This window comes from Engystomops pustulosus, chromosome 6, assembly GCF_040894005.1.
Source record: "Engystomops pustulosus chromosome 6, aEngPut4.maternal, whole genome shotgun sequence".
NCBI lineage: Eukaryota > Metazoa > Chordata > Amphibia > Anura > Leptodactylidae > Engystomops > Engystomops pustulosus.
In genome coordinates, this window is record NC_092416.1 from 148,839,040 (window position 1) to 148,863,672 (window position 24,633).

Sequence of the window (24,633 nt, forward strand, 5' to 3'; positions counted from 1 at the left end):
TCTGCTGCATATGTATAACAATTTCGGGTGTGGTAATCCTCCGCTCTGACAGTCTGGAGTAGTTACTGAAGGATTGCAAAATCTCTGCAGCTCACAACAAGCAGCCCTGTGCACCGCTGCCTGTTCAAACACTCGCCCTCATTTGTGAAAAACACTTCAAGAACCAATCACCTCGAGGTAGCGGACACGTGACAGTGCACCAATAACACTAGACCTCAGGAGGCCAATGAGGCATGAGGTCTCATGTTACCACATTCAGGAAATGTTAAAGTCTCCCTCAGCTGACATGTAACGCAGAAACAATGGAGAAAGTCTCAGCAGTGGTCCAGGCTTGTATCTGCTGAGCTTCTTCTATCTTAGCTATTAACCCATTAAGAAACATAGAGTCTTAAGATTATCTTAAATTTGTGCGCCTTCAAGTTGTAGATGTAATTGAAGAAGCGCCCAGGATTAAAGCCGGAACTTCTCCACGTTGCTGGAGGACATTAATGACCATGAATATTGGAAGGATGAAAGTAGCTGAGCTGGCTTTTCTCCTTCTCTCCTTCCTTGGAGCGTCGGTTTCGGGAAAAGTTTTCCAGACTTTGTCGCACCTTAAGCCACAGCACAGGGATGCGGTGCAGAGCGCCGCCGTGCAAGATCTCCTTTACCGGCTGATTGGCGACCGCGCTGCTGAGTTTCAGGTCTCCGTAAACAACTCGTTGGCTGCACCTGATGGTCTGGAAACCTATGAGCTGCGCTCTGTGGGTGCGGGTAAAGTGGCTGTGGTGGGCAGCACTGGGGTAGCAGCTGCCACCGGATGCTACAACTATCTAAAATATTTCTGCGGTTGCCACATTTCATGGTCAGGGGTCCAGCTACAAGTTCCATCACCTCTCCCACGAGTGCCCTACACTATCACTGTGAAGACACCTAACAGGTAAGTGCATCCACGTCTGGGGAACTTGCATAGCAAATGCATCTCTTTACAATCACTGAGATGTAAGGACATGTTATATGGCACCCATGTAATGATCATTGCTATTCTAGCTCTATTTAAGTATACTGTATTGGGGGAGATTTATCTTGTGCGTCTAGATTTTGAGATTTTTTGTAAGGATATGGGCTTGCTTGAGCTATCTTAGTGGTTGTTAAAAAAGTGTGTGAGTCTGGGTTTTTCTGAGACTATGGGACAGATTTATCAAGCTGTCTGAAAGTCAGAATATTCTCAGATGCCCATGACAACCAATCACAGCATCCCTTTAAAATATTCATGAGCACTGGTAAAATGAAAGCTGAGCTGTAATTGGTTGCCGTGACTTTCAGATGGCCTGATAAACACGCCCATTTGTTTGAAAAGTTACACAAAAGCCTGTTTAAGCAACCCCTTGCCTACATCTGCTCTGGACTGGAGCTTATTTGTGCAAAAAAACTTTTCACCGCAATTTTTCAGATGTCCACTCCTGGATTTTTATGATGAATCAGACACAGCAGGTGTTAAAGTCTGTTGCAGCGAACTTTACAAAATGGGTGTAAAAGTTGCAAATTTAGCCGCAATTACAGTGTACACTAAAAAGTCATAAGAAAAGAGTGAGCGAAAAAAAATTATCCCCACTGATTTTTTTTTTCATCGATGTAATAGTTTGTTTTTTTTTTTTTTTTGCAGATGTCACACTGACACTTTCATTTTAATGGACCCATGCACACAAACATATCCCAGATACAAGCTCTGTCAATACAACTCATCTGCATGAAGTCACCCACTACCCTGTGGCAAGAAAGTTGACCCTGATTTACATTTTTTTTGATGAGGGAATTAATTTTCTTGCTCAGGGTAATATGTAAGATATTAACTATGCCAGTGTTCCCCTTTGAGACATAACCATAAACAGCATGAGTCAGTAAGAGTTTTATAACACTGCTTTCTTGATATGTAAAGTGAAGCCTCCTGTCTTTTACCTCATTAGTCAAACATTCCTGTCCATAAAATGGCCGCAGATGGAGGATCATGTGATCTCTATCTGTCTAGGTTGTCTGATTGATCCTACCATATACTGCCATACTACAGTACAGCAGTATATGGGGATTTTACTACTCATTTATTACAATGTGCCACAGGCAGTAAATGTCCAGAAATCATACAGACCCGAGGCTGTCATGGAGACAGATTGTTGCTCCCTGACGACGTCACGGAAAGCAACAATCAAAGCCAAGATAGCGGTGCACACCGCCGCCGGAAAAATCTGCTAGCACCAATCGCAGATGTTACCATTGGGTGTTTGCTGCAATATGCAGCAAACACTCACCGGGTATGCAGAGGACTCAACCTATGAACCCTCTCCGAATACTCGCGACCGGCGTGTGACGTAACTATACGGCATGTGTCGTTAAGGGGTTAATTATTATCATAAGGTCCTGAAAGGTAGATTGGCCTTGGACAGTTAGGATGAAATGACCATCCATCTGAGGCCACTTTATGGACAGGAAAGGTTATAGTAGATTTCTGAACCCTGGGTTTTAAATTACATATCAAGAAAACATTGCTGAGCATTTACTAGATGTATATTGATTATCTAGCTAATATAAAGTACATGAAGTAAAGTGGCCAGCCGAAAACACTAGACTTACAGACGACACCTAGTTAGAGATGGACGTGTGCCCATTATGACTTCTGGTTAAGGCCTCAGGATGCTGCACTTTAGCCCCAGGTTTCAATGATGAATTGTAAGAGGTGTCTGCAATGAAGCTTGTTACAGGGACCAAAACAATGATAACCCAGGAACTGCCTGTGCTCATATTTCTAAAGACATAGACAACAATATTCATTACTACAATGTCACAGAGCCCTAGAGAAGCACATGAACATTAGTTGTTTTCTCTTATAATAAATTTTATCTAAACTGAGGCCAAAAAAGGAAAAACCGGGTCCCATTGCAAACTTTTGACTCGGTCTCCTACTGAATTATTTCCCCACAATCCCCTCTGATGCCAACTGATGTAAAAAAAAAAGACTATTCAAGGGGTGAACCTGGGATTATACACTAGCAGCTCTGGCCATGCCCCCTGAACCTGCTCAATTCCCCCTAGTAATCAGTAATTGTGCCATCCATAGTGCCTGCACACAGTATAATGGTCCCTATACGGCCCCTACTTGCTCAGCTATTATCTGGCTTCAATTAACTGGAATGTCAGTGTAATGACCCCCTTCTCCCACAGCGGAGCCTCCACATAGCATGACGTATGGGTTACCTTTGTACCCCCTGCATTATAAAAACTCCTCAATGGACATTCGAAAGAGTATACACCGTATGCTGCTCTATGTCATATAATGATGGTGCTCACCATTTTTTCAACTCAGGATGCACCTCATGACATGATAGATCCATAGTTCTGCCCATCTTCAACATAAAACATTTTAAGACAAATATGTGAGGTTAGACATATCTGCAGTGGTTGGAGTAGTGGTGGAGATGGTGGCACGTGGAAAGACGAAAATTGGCACACCAGCATGAAAGGCACATCCCTGGTGACCTGAAAAGCAAACTTTTCTCTATCCCCTATGGATTTGGCAAACATTTGATTGATGGTCAAACCAGTGTAACAATTAGTAAATACTGAGTGACCCCGCATGGTAGTGAACCCGGATGTCTTACCTCCTGGAAGGTTTCTAAAAATATTTGTTCCAAAAACTGTCATGTGCCTGTGCCACATCTACATGTAATGTTATACAAACAGGTATAACTGGTTGTGGCCATGAAACAAAACAAGCCAGCTCACCCCTCCTTCATGGAAAGTCTATAGTTGTGCACAGAGGCGGATTGAGACTGACATGGGCCCTGGGCCATATGAATATTATAGCTGCTACAAGTCTGGAATTCAATTCCTACACATGGTACTAGAATCAAGCTTTTTGTGGAAAGGCGGATATGTCCCTTCTGCCTGCAATCTCAGGACCTTTCGATGGCTCTTGTGTACATGTATAATGAGAGCATGGACAAATGTACAAGCATCTTATGGGTAAAAGTTCATCTCTGTATAAAATTTGGTGGGTGGCCATGGGCCCCCTAGATGGTTTAGGCCTATATTATGATCCTATATTATGATCCACTACCGGTTATGCAGTGGAACCCCACACAGGGTATATAACAAGTAATATTTTTATGGAATGATGGATTAAACTTTATTTCTGCTTCCAATCATTCCACAAAATAGCCACAATTCACAAGCAAGTTGACCTGAACCAATGCAACCTGAATGAGTATAGCGCATAAAACGAGTCAAATCATTACGTGAATTGTGGATATTTTATAGAAAGATTAAAGCTGCTATAATGAATTCGTCTGTAACAAGTGATAGATCAAACTTGTTGCAGATTGTGCTGAAGTTTTTGTCTTGAAGTTGTTCATTATGTAATAGTCATCTAATTCAGGTTTTTATTCCTCTTATTAGAAAGGCACATGACTGTCTCTCATGCGGACATCATAATGCTGATAGTATCGACTTTACTTCCTTATAAAAAGGGAACCTCTTAGCTCTCTAATCTCACTTGAGAACTTTCAAAAGTCAGACTTTGAGATAAAAAATTTTTGCGGACACCCACCTCTCCATTGTCTGAACTGCTACTTTTTTGGGGGCATGGTATGTTCCCTTTTTGTGAGTGTTGTGCCTCTTCTTTTGATACAGGCACACAGCATGCTGGCCGTACCGCTTTTTGGCAATATTGTTGAGACATCACTCCAGGTCCTGTAGTTAATAAACATGTTGGGACAGCTGGAAGAGGCTGAGAGCAGTGTGCACTCTCAGGCCGCGGTCACACATACCGCTAGACGTCCGTTCATAACTCGACGCTAGCGCACAGGGAGAGGTCCTCGGCCCGAACGCACATACGTTTCCAGAGAAACGCATGCCATCAGCTTAACAATCGCATGCATTTCCCTGGAAACGTATGTGCGTTCGGGCCGAGGACCTCCCCCTGTGCGCTAGCGTCGCGTTATGACGGACGCCTAGCGGTACTTGTGACCGCGGCCTCAGTGTCTCTTCGTGATCAGGTGAAGTGCTCTGTTAGCATTTCACCTGATCTCCAGGACAGCGGTCAGGAGGGTCTGGCATTGATGTATCCTCCTGACCTTGGGACTAGAAATAAAGGCACTTTTTATAAAGATATTTTTTTTCTTGCTAAAAAGTGCATCTTCTAGTCCAAAAAATACAGTATATTTACATTTCTCCAGTTAACCACACAGTCCCCATCATAGTCCTATGATAACCATGACATTGACTGAATCTGACAGGCAGGGGGTTATGATTTACATCAGCAACCCTTGAGGTCACCTAGGGAAATAAAAAAAAAACGCCAAGTGAACTCCAATGTAGATTCAATCTTCATCTTAAACTCCATGGGGTCATTCACTGAATGACTACAGATGTTTCTCTACCATATTGAGGGGTAAACCTCTCCCATGGTGGTAGAGTATTATTTAATGCAAAGCAGATTGCTGGCTGTATAGTTTATATATTCACTATGGTCAGATCCAAGACCTGCAATAAATTCTGTTTGCTATCAGCACCTCCACAATCATCATCTCTTTCATTGCTCTCAGTCTTCAGATGAAGTCAATCTACCCTGTTTCCCCTAAAATAAGACATCCCCCAAAATAAGACCTAGTACAATTTTGCTAAGGCTTAGAAATATAAGGCTTCCCCTGAAAATAAGACCTAGCGGCAGCCATTGTGGCAGCTCCCCCCAAGCCATACATTAGTATTAGTAAATCTTTTAGATGCTGCAGAAGGTTGAGACATGGGAAAGAATTACTGGAATTAAATGCTGCAAATGTGACCCCAGCATCTACCAGGATAATAATGGTCATTTATGGAAAGTGCTTTTACTAAACATGAGAGATTGGGGCCAATGATTCTAATAAAATGGAGTTAGAAGGAATACAGCCTGAAATTCAGAGTTTGGAGAGTTATAAGTTAGAGAAGTTGTTTTTTTGTTCAACGATAAATGTAAATTCTTGTTCATGAAAAAATAAGACATCACCTGAAAATAAGACCTAGTGCATCTATAGGGGCAAAAATTAAAATAAGACACTGTCTTATTTTCAGGGAAACAGGGTAGTTATGTATTTCCATAAACCTCATGAATATGTCCATGAATGATTGGACTTGTACCCAAAACAAGCATGATGCGTAATAATGGCCCCTGTTATACCAACTTATTCTCTGATTTAAGTGTTGTGGGCTTGGTCTTACCATGTACAAAAACTCTTATGCCCAAATGGTAAGTCCAATGTATTATTAAGGACTTGGATATACTGTATGTCAAATCTGTTACTGTAAAATACATTGCTTTTCTTAACAAAATAGCATTTTTCTCATAAAAATGTCTATTGCCTCTGAATAAATGTAGTTTAATTTGTGAAGTATGTTCCAGTTCTGGGACATCTGGTGGGGGTAGCTGTAACTTCCTGGCCCCCTGCAGGTTATTACAGCCTGGCGTCTTGTAAGGATTAGATATACATCTGGAGACATTGCCTCATGACATGGCATTGTGTAACTCCTTATACAAATACATTAGGTTTGTTAGCTATATACTATAGATGAATATGTACTTGAATAAAAAATACATTTTAAGCTATTAATATTTTGGCTGTGAGGCATCCAATAATTAATGGGCCATTATCTTATACAATATAACTGAGGTTCCTGATTCAAGGAGACTGTAGTGAACGTGACCCCTGTGATAAACCCCACTGATTAGATGTCTACACAATAACTTGGACATTTTATGAAATTGCGTGCTGTTCTCTAATTTTGATCGCCAGTGCACTTGTCGTCTAAGTGATAAATGTTTCTCTTCCCTTTCTACAGATTTCGTTACTATCAAAATGTCTGCACTTCCAGTTACTCATTTGTGTGGTGGGACTGGGCTAGATGGGAGAAGGAGATAGATTGGATGGCCCTCAATGGAATTAACATGCCCCTGGCATTCACAGGCCAAGAGGCTATATGGCAACGGGTAAAATCATCTATTTGTATTTCAAACAATGTTAAATGATTTTCCATTGTGTTATGATACCAATACATGTCTTCCAATATGGATTTAAATTTAAAGAGAAAACTATCTACCACAATAGCATTAGATTAATTTACGTTTATTAAATTATACTTATTAAATTATGTTTAGACATATTTATCCTTGTCCCACTTCTCTACCACTAGAGGGCAGTACAACATTTTAGCAGAATTCAGGTATAAGTAATGTGATAATGCTACTTATTCCAGGCCCTGATGTCTGATGGTCATTATTCTTAAGCTAAAAGCATAAGGAATCTGTTATACAGCTACTTCTATGCTGCTCAGTTCCAATGTTTTACTACTGTAAAGCTGCTATGAGTCTATGGAAAACCCTCGGACATTATCATGGAGCAGATGTTGTCCAGGGGCCTCACCTGGTGTCTGATCAGGTGTTTTATTGATTTGTATAGTATTGCCCATCCAAAACCATGTAGAATTCATCCATCAGAATAGTGGATAATTCTCTATATCTATATGTTCTATGATTCCTTGCTTGCTCACATCACATGACTGTATACTGATTTCTGGTCGGATGCCTTTAGTTATAGGCGAGATTGTAATGTTGTAAGACACCAAGATTAGAATATAAAATAATTAATATAATATAATTAAACATATAAAATAATGTTTAGATTTATGTATTTGTTAATTTCAGGTGTTCTTGACTTTGGGATTGAATCAGTCGGAGATTGATGACTTTTTCACGGGTCCTGCTTTTCTAGCCTGGGGTCGGATGGGGAATATTCACACTTTCGGTGGTCCGTTGTCCGCCAACTGGATGCAGAAGCAGCTCTCTCTGCAGGTAATGTCCACAGACCATCCATGAACAAATCATTATACAGGCAGTTCCCCAGGTTACGTACAAGATAGGTTCTGTAGGTTTGTTCTTAAGTTGAATTTGTATGTAAGTCGGAATTGTATTTTTTTTATAATTGTAACCCAAGACAACATTTTTTTGGTCTCTGTGACAATTGGATTTTAAAAATGTTGCATTGTCATAAGAACCAGGATTAATAATAAAGCTTAATTGCAGACATCTGTGATAACTGTTATAGCTGATTATTATAGCCTAGGGATAAAGTACAGTAATAAATTACAAACATCTGGAGGTCTGTTTGTAACTAGGGATCGTATGTAAGTCGGGTGTTTTTAAGTAGGGGACCACCTGCACTATAAATTGGTTTTCCACGACTTCCCAATATACTAAGGGATTTTACGTAGGGGATCTATTGACAGATACAAAGCACAGTCTTAGACTTTGGCAGGACACAGGTAGACAATGTAATAGACCAAATTAAGGTACTTACATTGAGAGTGGGCCCCCTTGCCTACCGGCTCCCTACATGCCTACCCCTAGGACTGAGATTAAGTATTAGCTGAGTTGTCCAGGGATAAAAATTAAATTTATGTATGAAGGAGGGGGGCTGTAAAAATAATAAACAGCTTATATTCACTTTGCTATATGCTCCCATTCAGCTGTGGTGCCCCCAATTTATTGCCAGGTTGTGGTCAGGATGACACCACCAGCCTCTGTATACAATGATCAGAAGTGACAGGTGGTGCCAAAGCTGAACGGGTTTATAAGAGGTTTATTATTTTTATAGTCACTGTGAAATGTACTTGGCAGCTTTCCTAAAATGTTTTAGTCAATGTTTGTATTCCCTACGATATACATGAATTCTGAAAGTTAAGATTAAATTACTACCTGGGTTTTCCCATTCTCCTTGGTTATGGATGGTAAAGCTGCTGTTGGTAACACCCCTTTGTCTACTTATAAGTTGATTTTATTTTTCTCTCATCATCAACATGTATCGACAGCTAGATGTTCTGTAAGCTTGACTACAAATTTCATGTTTTTATCTTAGAACAAGATTGTGGAGAGGATGAGGTCCCTTGGGATGATCACGGTGCTGCCTGCATTTGCTGGACACATACCTCAAGGTTTACTACGGTAAATCAGTTACTGCTAAGTTCTGTGTAGTCACAGGGCTCAGAAATAGGCTATATTGGACGGGCAGAGATGTCATTTAAAGACATTTCCCAGGAATTATGGGAAAAAACTAAGGTGGCTTCCGCTTCCTGAGTCCTTCTGTTTCCTCCAGTCTGGAAGTGGTGGTGGTTCACAGGACCTGCTTCGGTCTTTACGTCACAAGTGAGGTATCATGGTCCTAGTTAGGTGTCATGACCCACTGCCTACCACTACCACTGCCGGTCGGGAAATTGTCCTGAAGACTAGAAGGTACCATAACAATTCAGAAACTGTGAGCCAGAGCAGGGTATGTGCACTTCCCCTTTTATATTTTGTCAACTCTCCACCGGCCCCCACACTGTTTTCCACAAGTCCTGAAAAATATCTTTAAGAGAACACAGAAGGTGTTTTCTATAACTCCTGAAAAATAACTTTAAAAGGACACATTAGGTTTAATTAAGGGATCCATAAGGCGTCTCTTCTACCATTCCAAAAAAATGTAGGGTTTGGTGAACATTTTTTTCATAGTGCCCAAACTTACAGTTGGTTCAGAAACCTCAAGATATGCCTCTACAAAGAGAGACAATCGTCAATAATACTTTCTTTTATATGTTACCTATATGTTGTTCAATGTTTTGTTTTAATAAAAACTGGAGTCAAAAAGTTCTACTTCCTTACTATTACTACAGAGTATTTCCTAAAGTCAATGTGACCAGACTTGGTGGATGGGCCAACTTCAACTGTACATACTCATGCAGTTATCTGCTGGACCCGGAGGATCCCCTTTTCCAGAAGATTGGCGGGCTTTTTATGACTGAGATGATTCGGGAATTTGGAACTGACCACATTTACAATGCAGACACATTCAATGAGATGACCCCAACCTCTTCTGATCCTGCCTATTTGTCTGCAGTCAGTAAGGCCATCTTTAAGTCCATGTATAATGGTATGAACAAATCATTCAGTTCTTTTGATATCATCTTGTGTAATCTTCAGGAAACAACGATTATTCATAAGACATATGGGTAGGACCATTAAAGATATTCATTAACCTTTATTTCTTGTCTATTTTTAGTGGATCCAGGAGCCATCTGGTTAATGCAGGGCTGGTTGTTTGTTAATAATCCCTCCTTCTGGAAGCCAGAACAGATTCAAGCACTTCTTCTTGGGGCACCTATAGGAAAAATGATTGTCCTGGACTTGGCTGCAGAGAATTCACCTATTTACCAGAAAACAAAGTCTTTCTATGGGCAACCCTTTATTTGGTGCATGCTGCATAACTTTGGTGGCAACCATGGTTTATATGGAAAAGTTGACACCATCAACACTGGACCCTTTGAAGCCATGTCATTCAAAGAGTCAACCATGGTTGGAACAGGACTGACTCCAGAAGGCATTGAACAGAATGACATGATCTATGAACTGATGAATGAGATTGGCTGGAGATCCAGTCCCCTGAATCTTACTGACTGGATCTCGGGTTATTCCACCAGACGTTATGGTCAGAGAAACCTAAATGCTGTAACGGCATGGCAGCTCCTTCTAACAAGTGTCTACAATTGTACCCAAGATTGGAAGGACCATAATCACAGCCCCCTAGTAAGACGGCCATCGCTTAGGATGAATATCGATGTCTGTTACAATGATAGCTACCTCTTCAAAGCTTGGAAATACATGTATCTTGCAGCACCTTCCCTGTCGAAAAGTAGCACATTTCTCTATGATCTGGTGGATGTTACCAGAGAAGTTATGCAGCAGTTGGTAACTGTGTATTATTTAGATATCAAGACTGCTTATGAGAGTGAAGACCTGGAAAAACTGATGACTGCAGGTGGTGTCTTGGTGTATGATCTTCTATCAGATTTCAATGATCTCCTTTCCAGCCAACCCCAGTTCTTGCTTGGCAAATGGTTGGATGATGCCAGTAAAATGGCAGTAACCGAAAAGGAGGCTTCTCTCTATGACATGAATGCTCGTAACCAGATAACTCTATGGGGTCCTACAGGCAACATATTGGACTATGCCAACAAACAATTTGGAGGTCTAGTACAAGATTACTATGCAGAGCGCTGGAGTCTATTTTTGTGGTGCCTCATAGAGAGCCTTAATACAGAAATACCCTTCCACCAAGATAAGTTCAATCAGGCTGTATCCATTGTAGAAAAGGAATTCATTTACAATGGCAAGAAATATAGTACAACCCCTACTGGGGACACACTAGATATTGTTAAAAATATTTTTATTAAGTACCATCCAGAAAATGTAAAGGATAACAATTATCTAAAGCTCAAAATGCCCTATAGTTACATGAAGAAACACAAGTTTCTCTAAGAGAAGTACTGAAAATCTCAACTTTTTGCCAAACATCTTCAACGCAGTCTAAAAACAGAAACCGATCAAATATATTTTCATTTGCTGTATCAGCATTATATAAGTTAAGACATTTAATAAACTGTAAATGGTTATTTTCCCTAAGAGATTTACTATACCTGTTAAGATTGCAAACAGAAGGTCGTCTATCAAACCTAAAGCAAACAGAATCAAAGACGAGGTGACGTTCCCAATGTAATAAGACTGATACACTCCAAGGGGAATTTAGAATCCAGGCTCGTCGTAGCTCACGATACTACTATAAGTTATACTATTCACACTAGTTATATCCTGCCACATAACTTAATCTTGGCACGAGGAGCAAGTTGGGGACACTAATAGTGCAATTCATGGAACATCATGGTGTTAGTTTAGCTGACCAACGCAAATTTCCTTCTTTTGTCATGGGAACAATTTTTTTTTTTCTCGTCTCTTGTTCAACTACAATAATTTTTTTTGTAATATTATATTCATTTTTTAAAAAATGTTTAAATTAATTAGCTTTAGAAAATTAAATTGGCACAATATTTAACTAATCTTCAATTTTCTAACTTGTTACGGGAAAGTGGTTTAATAAAATCTTTTTGTACTTTTTGGAAGTGTATTTTCTGTTCCTTCAAAAAAAAGCATGCTGTACAGTGCTATACTTAAAGGGGTTTTCCAGGACTATGAAATACCTCCAGGGTGGGGCGGGAAAAGAACACATACCTACCATACTTAATTGCATAGTGTACATAGTGTATATGGTTAAAAAAAGACACAAGTTCAACCAAGGAAGGGAAAGGATTTAAGGGAAACAATTATACATTATAAAATAACTGTTAATGTTATCTAGATGGAGAAAGGCATCTAGAGCCTTCTTGAAGCTCTCTGCTGTCTCTGCTGTGACAAGTGCCTGAGGCAGGCTATTCCACAGGTTTACAGTTCTCATAGTTAAAAAAAATAAGAAACCCTGATTAATCCTTGTTTTCTCCAGACGTAGAAAGTGCCCCTTTATCATTTTATTTAACCTGGAATAACTTCCCACCATATTTCCATTCATAAATTTATATAAATTAATCATGTCCCCTCGTAGTCGTCTCTTTTCCAGACTGAATAAATCTAGTTGTTTTATTCTTTCCTCATAACTGAGACCTTCCATACTGGATGGCATGTTCCAGGTGAGGTCGAACCAATGCCTTGTACAGGGGTTATATTACATCCCTATTCCAAGAGTCCATAAACATTTGATTATATTACATTGCATGCTGTTCACTGATCAATGATCTACTAGTACCCCCAGGTCCTTCTCAACAAGGGACTCTCCCAGATTTACTCCCTGAAGGACATATTTTGCCTTTGGATTATTAGCCCCCAGGTGCATAACCTTACATTTATCCACATTGAACCTCATTTGCCAAGTGGATGACCAAACACTCAGTTTGTTCAAGTCACCCTGCAGCCTATGAACATCCTCCATAGACTGTATTACACTACACAGCTTGGTGTCATCTGCAAAAATTTGCAGTGCTATTAATTCCATCCTATATAAAATTAATAAACAAGTTAAATAATAGCGGGCCAAGCAGAGAACCCTGGAGTACACCTCTTTATATACTTACAATCTGTTATTTGATTTCTGGCACTTCTGGTTTAAAAACCAATGTCTTGCATGGGATGTCACTTTCTTCTTCCAGTAAATGTAATTTCCTGTGTTACCCCCTGGTTCATGGACACCACGCAGTTGATAAAGCAAGTCCCATGATCCCGTGCAACTTCTAGATGGACAAAGGCAGTGTAAGACTGGCCCCCCGAGGCGAAGAGGGGGGCCAAATATGAAGGGGAGACGAGCAGGGCCACAATATGAAGGGGAGATAAGGAGGCCACAATATGATGGGGGGAGCACAAATAGCCTTTAATAAGAGGTCCTGCTTTATGTTGACATTAAGGTCACGTTCACAAGATGCAGCTGAATTGTGCTTTGAAACCAATTTCAAGGGCATCTCGAATAACTTCTCCCTGAACGCGTTGCTCAAACCTTGTGTTCAGTTAGTAGTAAAATGTTAAACAAAAAATAAAAACCTTGCTACTTACTGGATGCAAGCATTCGGTTTGGACATATGTGTGTTCAGGGAGGAGATATTCTGGATGCGCTTAAATTGAGTTCTGTTTTTAGCATCATTATTAATGTTGAGTTTTGCCTGATGTGTTTGCAGTGCGTTTCAAAAAGTATCACCGAGACCCCCAGCGATCAGCAAGTTAGGTCTTATCCTGTGATTAGGGCCAAACTTGTGGTAACACCACTTTAAGGTCATTGGATTCTTGTAGATTATTGTCCCCAATAAGACTATAGTATTCCTGTCACAGTCTTTGTCTATACCAAAATAACATAAGACTCCTTTCTGCAGTTCCTGATACGATCACAGTTCTCTGGTGAAGCCAGGTAAAATGGCTTTACTGATCACTTAATAAAACTGTGGTGGCATGAATGGGACAGACACTAAATCACTAGTCCTTTAAGGAGTTACCGGGTTCATACATTTTTAAGCTGAAAAGATCAAGGCAAAAATGAACACGTGATCTGTGCAGCACAAACAGAGCTTCAGCCCGGTGGTTTCCCGGGTCAGACAAGACGCTGCTTTTCTTTACTGGGATTATTTTAGAAACCAGAATGGAAGTCATTATGACCACTAAACCACTAAATGTCAATTACTTTATACAGAAGACCTACTAATCACGTTAAAGACATCTTCACATGAGTGAGTCACCGTGTTCCTGTTATATTTTCTTATACTTTGTTTCAAGTGCAATGAAAAAGTAACGATGAACATAGAACATTATCATATGCTACTGTCTCATATAAGGACATTCAGGGACTGTTCACTTGGAGAATCGGACAAGATGTCCAAACTTACATCCAGGGATGACTTTTAGCCATATTGCTGGATATTTACTAAACAAAATGCCCCGAAACAAGTGTTGTACATGGTTCTTATACACTTTTACAACAAAAAGGGGTGTGATGTCACAGAAAATAGAGCAGGTCCTAGACTGGGATACACCATGAGCCAAAAATGTTCCAATGAGCCAAAGGTTTGGTGGTTATGGTGGCATTAACTAAGCCAACAAAGGTTTGCTACTTATGAACCATACATAAAATAATGATCTATTTTATCCTCACGAGCAGCTTTAATGGTGAAATATGTAGTAATTGGTTCAGGAAGTTTTAAAATCTGGCGATCTTGATGGTTGTAGACAATATCATCCATATGGTGGCCACGTTTCACAGACCAAATGCAGCCCCGGGGTCAGGAATCCAAGCATCTTAGTTACATATGATGCACCGTTGTGGGTAACAGCACCATACTGAAAACCTGATTACTCTATAGCGCTGTAGTCACACGTGAGTCACTACGTCCGTCTTATAGAGGAGATTAAATATCTATTGAACCTATATTAAAAATATAAAGCTCAGTATAATGTGTGTGTATATATAAGCCAAGATAACTAATTTTAACACAAAAACAGGCAGAACCTATTGACGCAACTATAAGCCTAGGGTGGGAAATGCATTGGCCACAGGAACCACCCAGTATATATCCAGCCAGCACATGGCCCCCAGTATAAAGCCAGAACATGCCCCCCAGTATATATCCAGCCTCTGCCCACTAGTATATAGATGGCGCCTGCACCTTGTATAAAGCCAGTAACCCCTTGCCCCAGTATATAGCCAGTGACTGCCACCAATATAAAGCCAGTGCCTGCCCTCCAGTATATAGCCAGTGCCTTCAACCTCGTAAATAGAAAGTGCCTGCCCCCCAGTATATAGCCAGTGCCTGCTCCCTCATATATAGCCAGTGCCTGCCCCGCAGTATATAGTCAGTGCCTGCCCCCTCCCCCATATATAGCAAGTGCCTGGCCCCCAGTATAAAGCCAATGCCTGCACCCAGTATATAGCCAATGCCTACTCCCAGTATATAGCCATTTCCTGCCCCCCAGTTTATAGCCATTGCCTGCCCCCCAGTATAAAGCCAGTGTCTGCCTCCAGTATAAAGCAGGTGCCTGCCCCCCAGTATATAGCAAGTGCCTGCCCCGCAGTATATAGTCAGTGCCCCCCCTGTATATAGCAAGTACCTGGCCCCCAGTATAAAGCCAATGTCTGCACCCAGTATATAGCTAGTGCCTACTCCCAGTATATAGCCATTTCCTGCCCCCCAGTATATAGCCATTTCCTGCCCCCCAGTATATAGCCATTGCCTGACCCCCAGTATATAGCCATTGCCTGCCCCCCAGTATAAAGCCAGTGTCTGCCCCTAGTATAAAGCAGGTGCCTGCCCCCTCATATATAGCAGGTGCCTGCCCCTCAGTATATAGCCAGTGCCTGCCCCCCCCCCCCGTATACAGCCAGCAGCCCCCTGCCCAACCTAAAAATAAAAAAACTCTGTGCTCACCTCTCCGAAGCCCCCGCAGATCCTCTTCTGTCTTCGGCTCCCCATGTGGTCCTGTCGCATACCCCATGATGTCAGCCACTTGCTGACATCATAGAGTGTGCTGATGGCGGTGTACACACTATGATGTCAGCAAGCAGCTGACGTCATGGTGTGTGCTACGCAGCCGCGGGTACCCGAAGGCGGAGTCAAAGCTGAAGAAATAAGAGGATCTGCAGGGGACGTCGGAAAGGTGAGTACATAGGGGGGTTTTTTCATAGACTTGAGTATGAGCAGAGTTAGGGTTTTTCAGCACATTTTTTGTGAATATAAAGTGGTGACAGGCCATGAGGGTTGAGGTGAGTAGAAGAGGTGAGTATTCCTGCCTTTTTTTGTTTTTTATGTGGTTGATTTCCTATAAACTCTGTTAGTTTGTTTTCTGACTGTTAGGCTTCTTTTAGACTGACGTGTTCTACGCCTGTCCTGGGCCTGGTACACATTTGGCTGGGGAGCCGGAGGGATGATCACTGCTTATCCCTCCCCTGTCTATAGCAAGGCATGGCGCCATAGGCTTCTATGGGTACTGATATCTGGCGGTGTGCAGCCGCATATCAGTCCTTTACACGTTCATGTGAAAGAGGCCTTACAGTCAGTAAAAAAAACTTAAATGTAAAAATATATATTTTACTATTTTAATAGCTTTTAGGTCTAAAATTTAGTTTGAAGGTGAAAATTCCCACCATAAAAACCACTAAATTAAGAATCCTATATTTCTCCCAAATGAAACACCAATAGCTCTCAACCCAAGACCAAGGAATGAAAAAAAAAGTGTGTCTGATCCTAAAAGTGCTGGATTAAAGAATTTGTTTTGGACATTGCCAAGGGTGAGAACCACAAATTTTACATTTTATTGAATTTGGAAGTTTATTTGATATATTTTAATATACTACAGCATATGAAGGCGTTGTAGACATAGTATGCTTCCAATGTTTTGGCACAAGCCCATCAGCACTAAGAACCCGTAATACAAGAGTTAGGAAGCTTTGAGTGACTTTTTGGGATGAATTGGAATATCAGGGCCTCCAATGGGAACCCAAACTCGGCGGGAGGCAGGGGTAGGTGGTTTGTTATAATTAAAGGGATCCCTATGAGAAATAGCCATGGCATCCTACTACATACAAGAGGCAGACATAGCTGATAACAGAGCCAATACTGAAGGCCCGAACCAGTTTATGTCTGGACACTTTTGTTGGTCCGAACCATTCCATACATCAAATATAAAACCAATAAAAATGAAAACATATATATGCAGGCGATAGTGGTGGGCGCTAAGTGGGACCAGTTTTCACTAGAAATGTCAAGCACTGCATTCCCTAGAAAATCCGGCTTTGTTCGTTATAAAAGAATGGCAGTAGATTGCGCTTTTCATTTCATGTATACACCTGCTCACCACATAAGACGCATCAGTAAGTAGCCTCCATCTGGTGCGCAGTGCTTACCTTACTCTAGGGGCTAGTCTGCGTGTAGCATACAGGAAGATTAACCTTTGCAGATCCGTTGATAAAAAGTATCTGTAAAATCATTCTATTTTCTGTTGATGTTCTTATACCAATGGTTTTTTTTTTATGTTTTTATGCTTTTATTATATATGTCACTCACTTACAATGAGCATATCCGGCAGTACAGTACTGCACCGTAACATAGACCTCCTGCCTAGACCATGTCTGAAAGAAAGGTTTTGACATAAACATGAAATATACTGAGATTAAAGAGCATTTACACTGACATGGGACATGACATTTGGATTGATGACATTGTAATGTCCGCCTCCCACCGATCAGAGATTGATTCCCAATCCTGGGGATAGGCCATTACTTACAATTTCTGGACAACCAGAAAATTTCAGCAAATTCATTGATTAATTGTTTCTGCTTTTAATGGGGGTCTCAAGTCAAAAATGTTTGATGGCCTTAGGAGCGTACTATATATCTACTCATAGGGCGTCAATATAATGAGACTGGTGGGGGTGTAGCTGCTACATTGTGGACATAGTTGGAAGAAGACAGTTCCTCCATTTATCAATAGATAAATAGATACTGAGTAATGATGTGCAGTATGTGGCTACTTCACTGAGTAATGATGTGCAGTATGTGGCTACTACATTGAGTGATGATGGTCACTACTCACTATATGGCTACTACATTGAGTGATGATGGTCACTACTCACTATATGGCTACTTCATTGAGTGATAACTTGCATTAAATTCTCACTGAATAATAGGGTGCGCTATACTAATACTTTACTGATAAATGAAGCACATAGTTTTATTTAGACTGAAGGGTCTGATATTCGCTCCGAGTCGTCACTGCTCTCTTCCACAATGTTCTGTAGAATCCAAGGACAGTTTATTCATTTCCTTGGGACTATTTAATGTTTATCAAAGTTGATAAAACTTTGGAACGGGTCCAGTCACCCATCGCCATGTGAATTCTTCAGATATTTTCTAAGACAACAACTGACAATGTCCCTATAGGTTAAATCTATGAAATAGTTCCTATAATTAAAGGAAACCTACCATCAGAAAGTTGGTAGGTTAATTCCTCCTGCCTGCCTCTGCCCTAATCTAATCTGTAATTTAATAATCCTGGAACCTAAACTAACTTGTTAAAAACTTAATTTTAGTAATATATAAAGTAACGGCAGAGGCTACTGGGGGGTGGATTAGCCTAAGCTACCAGTGTCTGGCCAGGATAGTACACGCCCCAGTAGCCTCTGCAGTTCATTTACATATTACTAAAATTAAGTTTTTAACAAGTTAGGTTAGGTTCCAGGATTATTAAATTACAGATTAGGACAGACGCAGACTTTGGCAATACCTTTACAAATTTATTGCAGGATTAGAATTCAAAGATAGAAATCACTGCCATGTATCTCCATGTGGTATGACTATGCTGCAACCTTGTCTCAAAAATGGGGTAGTTCTTTTAGGTCTAGCAGCAGTTTGGACCGTTTTTGGTTAAAGTACTGGTAGGAGCCTCTCTCTATATCAATAAGATCGGGCATGTTGAAATCCAACATACCTGATCCTCTTTGTCTTCTGATATAATATACATAAGATTGTTAGATAGTCGGACCGTCGGACCAAATGTACCTGCATCCACTTACTGTACATTAAAGATTATCTACCATTAAAATCAAGCATGATAAACCAGGGACATGTACTCATAGCTCCAGGTACCATGACCGTGGTAATCTTCTTATACTTGTTATCCATGGTCTTCTTCCTTCTAAAAACATTTATGCCAATGAGCCCGAAGGGCTCTTGGGAGTGTAGCCAGAGCCCCTCTGTGCTGCAGCTTCACAGGCTGTTAGACTGTCTCACCCTCCTCCTATGCTCCCTCAGCACTTTACTCTGCCTGATGTAATCTCAGGACACAGTGGAAGTGCTCCTTGCACCCTGTAACAATCTGTGAATCTGTAGCATGGAGGGGGCTCTTGTAACAACCCCAGGAGCCCTTTAAGCTCATTAGCATCATTTTAAAAGTTGATTTTAGATGGAAGGAGGCCATGGATAACAAAAGAAGATTACAACAGCCACAGTGCCTGGATCTATGAGTAAGTGTCCCTGGTTTTGGATGCTTGATTTTGATGGTAGATTTCCTTTAAAATTATAGTCACCTTATGTAATTATATATGCATAGTATATACCTTTAAGACACATATAAAGGGAAAGAGGAGGAAGAAATGCCATCTGTAGTCCTTGAAGTACCAACTGTAGACAAAACAGTAGAGATACCAGCTCAGGGAGATTTTCAGTACTATGCATCACATTTCACAGTTCCCAGAGAAAAGAAAAGTAGACTTTATAGGTCTGTACCCCCAGATTACAGTTCAGATGGAGAAAAGAGTGGTTCTGATCACAGGATGCTCCTCAGGAATCGGACTCGGACTTGCTGTACGACTGGCTTCTGACTCTCAACACAGATTTAAAGGTAAATTGTAATGATACATGTGGGTTGGAAATTTTGGGGGGTAAGGGACCTACAAAAATGTTCATTATTAGGACACTGAGACTTATGATATCTGATCCTGATAGCTGGTTCGCCTAGCTACTCACACACACACAGACTTTAGGGCATGGGATTTGGTCCAAATGCAGAATTGTGGTTTGACACTTTTTGAGATTTGCCCTCTAGATTCTTTTACAGTCCCTTTAATGCATATCCAGGCATAGCAGCTCTCTGGACATTAGAAGCACTCTCTGTACAAGATAAGGCAGCTCCATTAACAAACACAGCTACATATGTGGACACATTGTGCAGCCTCAATACATGGGACCCCAACTCAACTCATTGATGGCTTTCTCTAGGAAACATTTGTTTTTTCCAAGCACAAGGTTCTAGTTCGAGAGCAGTTATGTTTTTGAAACCTCTCCAAATAACCACCGCTACGATCAGACCATTCCTTTATCCAGATTTTGAGCTCCACTATATATTGTATATACTGGCCATCTTCTATAGAATAAGATAATCTTTACAAGGCCATGTTGTGATGCAATGTTGGGTGGTCATCTTAAAGTAGTTCCATTTTGATTCTCCTATTCTTCCTCCAGTCTATGCCACCATGAGGGATCTTTCCAAGAAAGAATATCTTCTGGAGTGTGTACGTGACTGCCATGCTGACACCTTTGAGATTCTTCAGATGGATGTTACAGACCAGCAATCTGTGTTGGCAACCACAGAGAAAATAAAAGAAGAACGAGTAGACATTTTAGGTGGGCTATTTTCTCTACATCTGTGTTTGTATTTGTGAAACAGATTGCCTTTTCTTTCTTCCCATCCATTTTTTTTTCTACCACAGTATGTAATGCTGGGATTGGATTGATGGGGCCCCTGGAATGTCACACTTATGACACAATGAAGAAGATATTTGATGTCAACCTCTTTGGTACAATCAGCACCATCCAAGCCTTTCTCCCTGGGATGAAGCAGAGGAGATCAGGACGGATCATTATTTCCAGCAGTGTGGGTGGTCTGCAAGGTACCGAAAATCATCCCAAATGATGCCCCAACACTGGTAACTTGTTGAGAAATCTAATATGATGTACCCAGAATACCCACATGGCTCCCTAACGTTTTATAGGTGTCCCATTCAATGATGTCTACTGTGCCAGTAAATTTGCAGTGGAGGGATTCTGTGAGAGCATGGCCATCGTTCTGCAGCATTTTAATATACAGTAAGTATCACAAGTATTTATATATAGGTCATATATAATACTGCTACAGTCTATATTATGGTCACAACCCATAGAATGTCATCTTATGAGTCTACTGCACCAAAATGAGGTTTATTGCCCCAAGACCTGTTCTACAAAACCTAAACTCCATGAATCAAGATGGGGTGATCAAGTTTAAGTTTTTAACATTTAACTCTTACATATTTTCTCTCTATCGTCTCTGAAGTGTTAGCCTCATCGAGTGTGGACCTGTCAATACCAATTTTATAAACAACCTACATGCAAGTGACCCCAGTGACAGTCAACTACAGAGCGTGGACAGCGACACCCGCTCTTTGTATGCCCAGTATCTGCAACACTGTCAGACAATTTTCCAAGATGTTGCTCAGGACACAGATGAGATTCTTCAGGTTGGTTTTCCTGACCTTCTGATATTAATTGTGCATACAGCATCCAAAAAATACCCTATTTTTGTTCCATAAGAGCATCACCCTTGTTATAGGCTGTATTCACAATGATAATGTAATCATATTCTAGTTCTACTTAGCTACAACTTTGGACCCTTAAAGTTTTTGACCTCTAGGAACCCCAATTATTCTAAATGTATGGATATAATTTTGGTTTAGCGTCTTCCCTCCTTCCGTCCTACAGCAAGATCCCAAATCCCCATCAGATAATGTAAAACAATAAATTCTAAAACGATATGTTATCTGGCCTAATCATTTAGTCTGACTTAGTTTTACCTACAGCCTTTTTATGCGGCTGTAAAGTATCATCTTGCTTTATCAGGGTAACTGGGACCTCATAAATTTTTCCACCAGTGACCAATTTAGTTTTTCAGGTAGACCAGACCCTTATTAGAAGAAATAAAATTGCAGTCTAGCCAAACTGCAAATTTGAGTCCTTTTATTGTAGTACAATTCGGGTATACAAAAACATTGTGACATGCATCCTTAGCCGACGCGTTTCAGACTTTGTACCCGTCCTTAATCAAAGCTAAAACTAACAAACATTTATACACATATTTAACCCAACTCCACCCCCATGAACAGAGGTCATTTCTGGTTCCATAATGATATGCATGTGTACATAGTGTTTTATACAGTACAATATAGTTCTATGTTATAGTACAGTGATGGCTAACCTATGGCACTGGTGCCGGAGGTGGCACTCAGAGCCCTTTCTGTGGGCACTCAGGCCATCACCAGAGATGACTCCAGGTATCTTCCTGCATATATTCCTTATATATTATAGGTATTTGTGGAAGCGATTGAGGCCTCGGTTCCGTCACTTCGATACTTCACCACCCAGTTTTTCATGCCCCTGATAAAGTTGAAGTTACAATCTGCCAGTGGATCAGAGTATGTCCATGCCATGCACAAGTTTGTGTTTTCTGGATCAAAGCCAAAGGAGTAGCCACAATGAACCCTTTACATCCGCTCAGGGCATGCTTACAATAGCGTCAGCTGTTTCTCCTGCCTTCAGCCTATAAAAAGATGCGAAACTTTTTACTCATTTTGTCTGTTTAATATATTTACCACGTGTATTTTTAAAGCCAGTTTTGGAAAAGGCAATTTTGCTAATGCACAATAATGTTTAAAATATTTCTAGAGATGTTTCTTAATTTTTTACACCACTCAATTAATGTTGTACTACTGTAATATAATTTTGAAACAACATTAAAAAGTTGTCCAAATATTGGCCAACAGCAAGTTATGCCCTCTTTTATTTTACAAATAGTAGCGTAGTGTGTTATTATGTATGTTCAGTTCCAAGGAGTGACATCAGCCAGAAAATAGACCCAAATATATCAATAAATTTGGGCTTCTGCGTCAGTGACACAACATATTCTTCTCCACGGAACATATTTCCATAATATAGTTTGCAAGCAGAAATGTCACAAAACTTTTATTACAAAAAAGATTTGTGATCCTCCGTAAAAGAGATGTAAAAACTGGACACACGTGGTGTCTCATAAGAGCTCTTACAGAGGCATAACGCAAAATCTGTAACGGGGCCCTGACCTATCATGTGTAGGGGTAGAAGCCACACAACCTGCTATGGCGCCCACATTAAGAATGGAGGATGTGCACTGTTATATACATATTGGGGGTTATTTACTAAGGGCCCGATTCGCGTTTTCCCGACGTGTTACCCGAATATTTCCGATTTGCGCAGATTTTCCCTGTATTGCCCTGGGATTTTGCCGCACACGATCGGATTGTGGCGCATCGGTGCCAGCATGCATGCGACGGAAATGGGGGGGCGTGGCCGAGCGAAAACCCGACGGATTTGGAAAAACTGCCGCATTTATAAAAAAAAAAAATGTTGCGGGACTCGCGCTTACCTTCACCAGGAATAGGATTGTGAACTTCAGGGCATTCCGGCGGGCCTCGGGGAACTTCAACGCAGCAGCACGACCTGGTGTACGTTGGAGGAACTGCCTTAGTAAATCGCCGGAAGACCCGAATCCACCTCAAAGAACGCGCCGCTGGATCGCGAATGGGCCGGGTAAGTAAATCTGCCCCATTATGCTGCACATTGTATTAGTATATGATGTGTATATTCTTCATTTCTGTGTATTTGATGTTTACATACTGTATGTGTGTTTATTATGTATATATGCTGTATGTAAGAGTGTATATATGTGTATATGAGTACGTAAATGTGTATGCATGACTGAAAACATGCATGTATGTATGTCTAAATTTTTATAAATGTGTGTGATGGTATACGCATGTGTGTGTACAAATCTGTATAACATTTTTTATGGGGTAGGGGGGTCCCATGCAGAAGTCTGCCATGGGGTCCAACCAGGGTCGACGTTAGGGGGCGGAAAACTGGCCTCCTGTCCTAAAGCCTGCATGTCGACAGAGGATTTATTGCTCCATTAATACCCCTTGTTTGAATGCCTGGGTGAAGATGCTTATCATCTATCTCCTGTCTATATACAGTACCTATCACCTATCTAAACCAAGAGAGAAAGATTCCACCACATATTAGTCACATGAAAGTTTAAAAGTCAAATTTACTGTAAGTACATCTTAAAACAAGCCATTTTACAATTAGACATATGCTCAGAGGACAATATCCCTGGCAAGAAACGGCATGGATTAAAGTCAAAATATACTGACATGTAACTTTCAAGTGAAAAGACATTCATTTAAATGCTGTATAAACATGGGGGGGGGGGGAACCAAACAAATGTACAACATATTGCACTTTTATGGGTACTGTAGTCAATGCCAACATATACATAGGATGTATTAAATATCGTTAATTGGCACAGATGCCCTTACCCCTGGACAGGACCACATGCCGACCCCGAAGTACGTTTCAGCCGTCAAGCCTTCATCTGGGGGTCACCTATCTGTTTATCTATCTACAGGCACTCCCCGGGTTATGTACAAGATAGGTTCCATAGGTTTGTTCTTAAGTTGAATTTGTATGCAAATTGAAACTGTATATTTTATAATTGTAGTTCCAGACAAAAGAATTTTTTGTCCCAGTGACAATTGGAGTTTCTAAATGTTTTGCAGTAATGGGACCAAGGATTATCAATAAAGCTTCGTTACAGACACCTTACAGCTGTTACATC

The 24,633-nt window shown here is 40.7% G+C and overlaps 2 protein-coding genes across 2 annotated transcripts; both read left to right on the plus strand.

Moving 5' to 3' along the window:
* The first annotated feature begins 244 nt into the window (after positions 1 to 244).
* Positions 245 to 11,986, plus strand: NAGLU (N-acetyl-alpha-glucosaminidase). The gene is made up of 6 exons (XM_072111729.1): positions 245 to 919; positions 6,847 to 6,994; positions 7,709 to 7,855; positions 8,919 to 9,004; positions 9,712 to 9,968; positions 10,098 to 11,986. The coding sequence occupies exons 1-6, from the start codon at positions 489 to 491 to the stop codon at positions 11,351 to 11,353; spliced, it is 2,325 nt and encodes a 774-aa protein (XP_071967830.1). The 5' UTR covers positions 245 to 488; the 3' UTR covers positions 11,354 to 11,986.
* Positions 11,987 to 19,588: 7,602 nt separating this feature from the next.
* Positions 19,589 to 22,702, plus strand: HSD17B1 (hydroxysteroid 17-beta dehydrogenase 1). Its single transcript, XM_072113668.1, has 6 exons — positions 19,589 to 19,791; positions 20,412 to 20,573; positions 20,660 to 20,839; positions 20,942 to 21,035; positions 21,262 to 21,445; positions 22,290 to 22,702. The coding sequence occupies exons 1-6, from the start codon at positions 19,620 to 19,622 to the stop codon at positions 22,449 to 22,451; spliced, it is 954 nt and encodes a 317-aa protein (XP_071969769.1). The 5' UTR covers positions 19,589 to 19,619; the 3' UTR covers positions 22,452 to 22,702.
* The last annotated feature ends 1,931 nt before the right edge of the window (positions 22,703 to 24,633 follow it).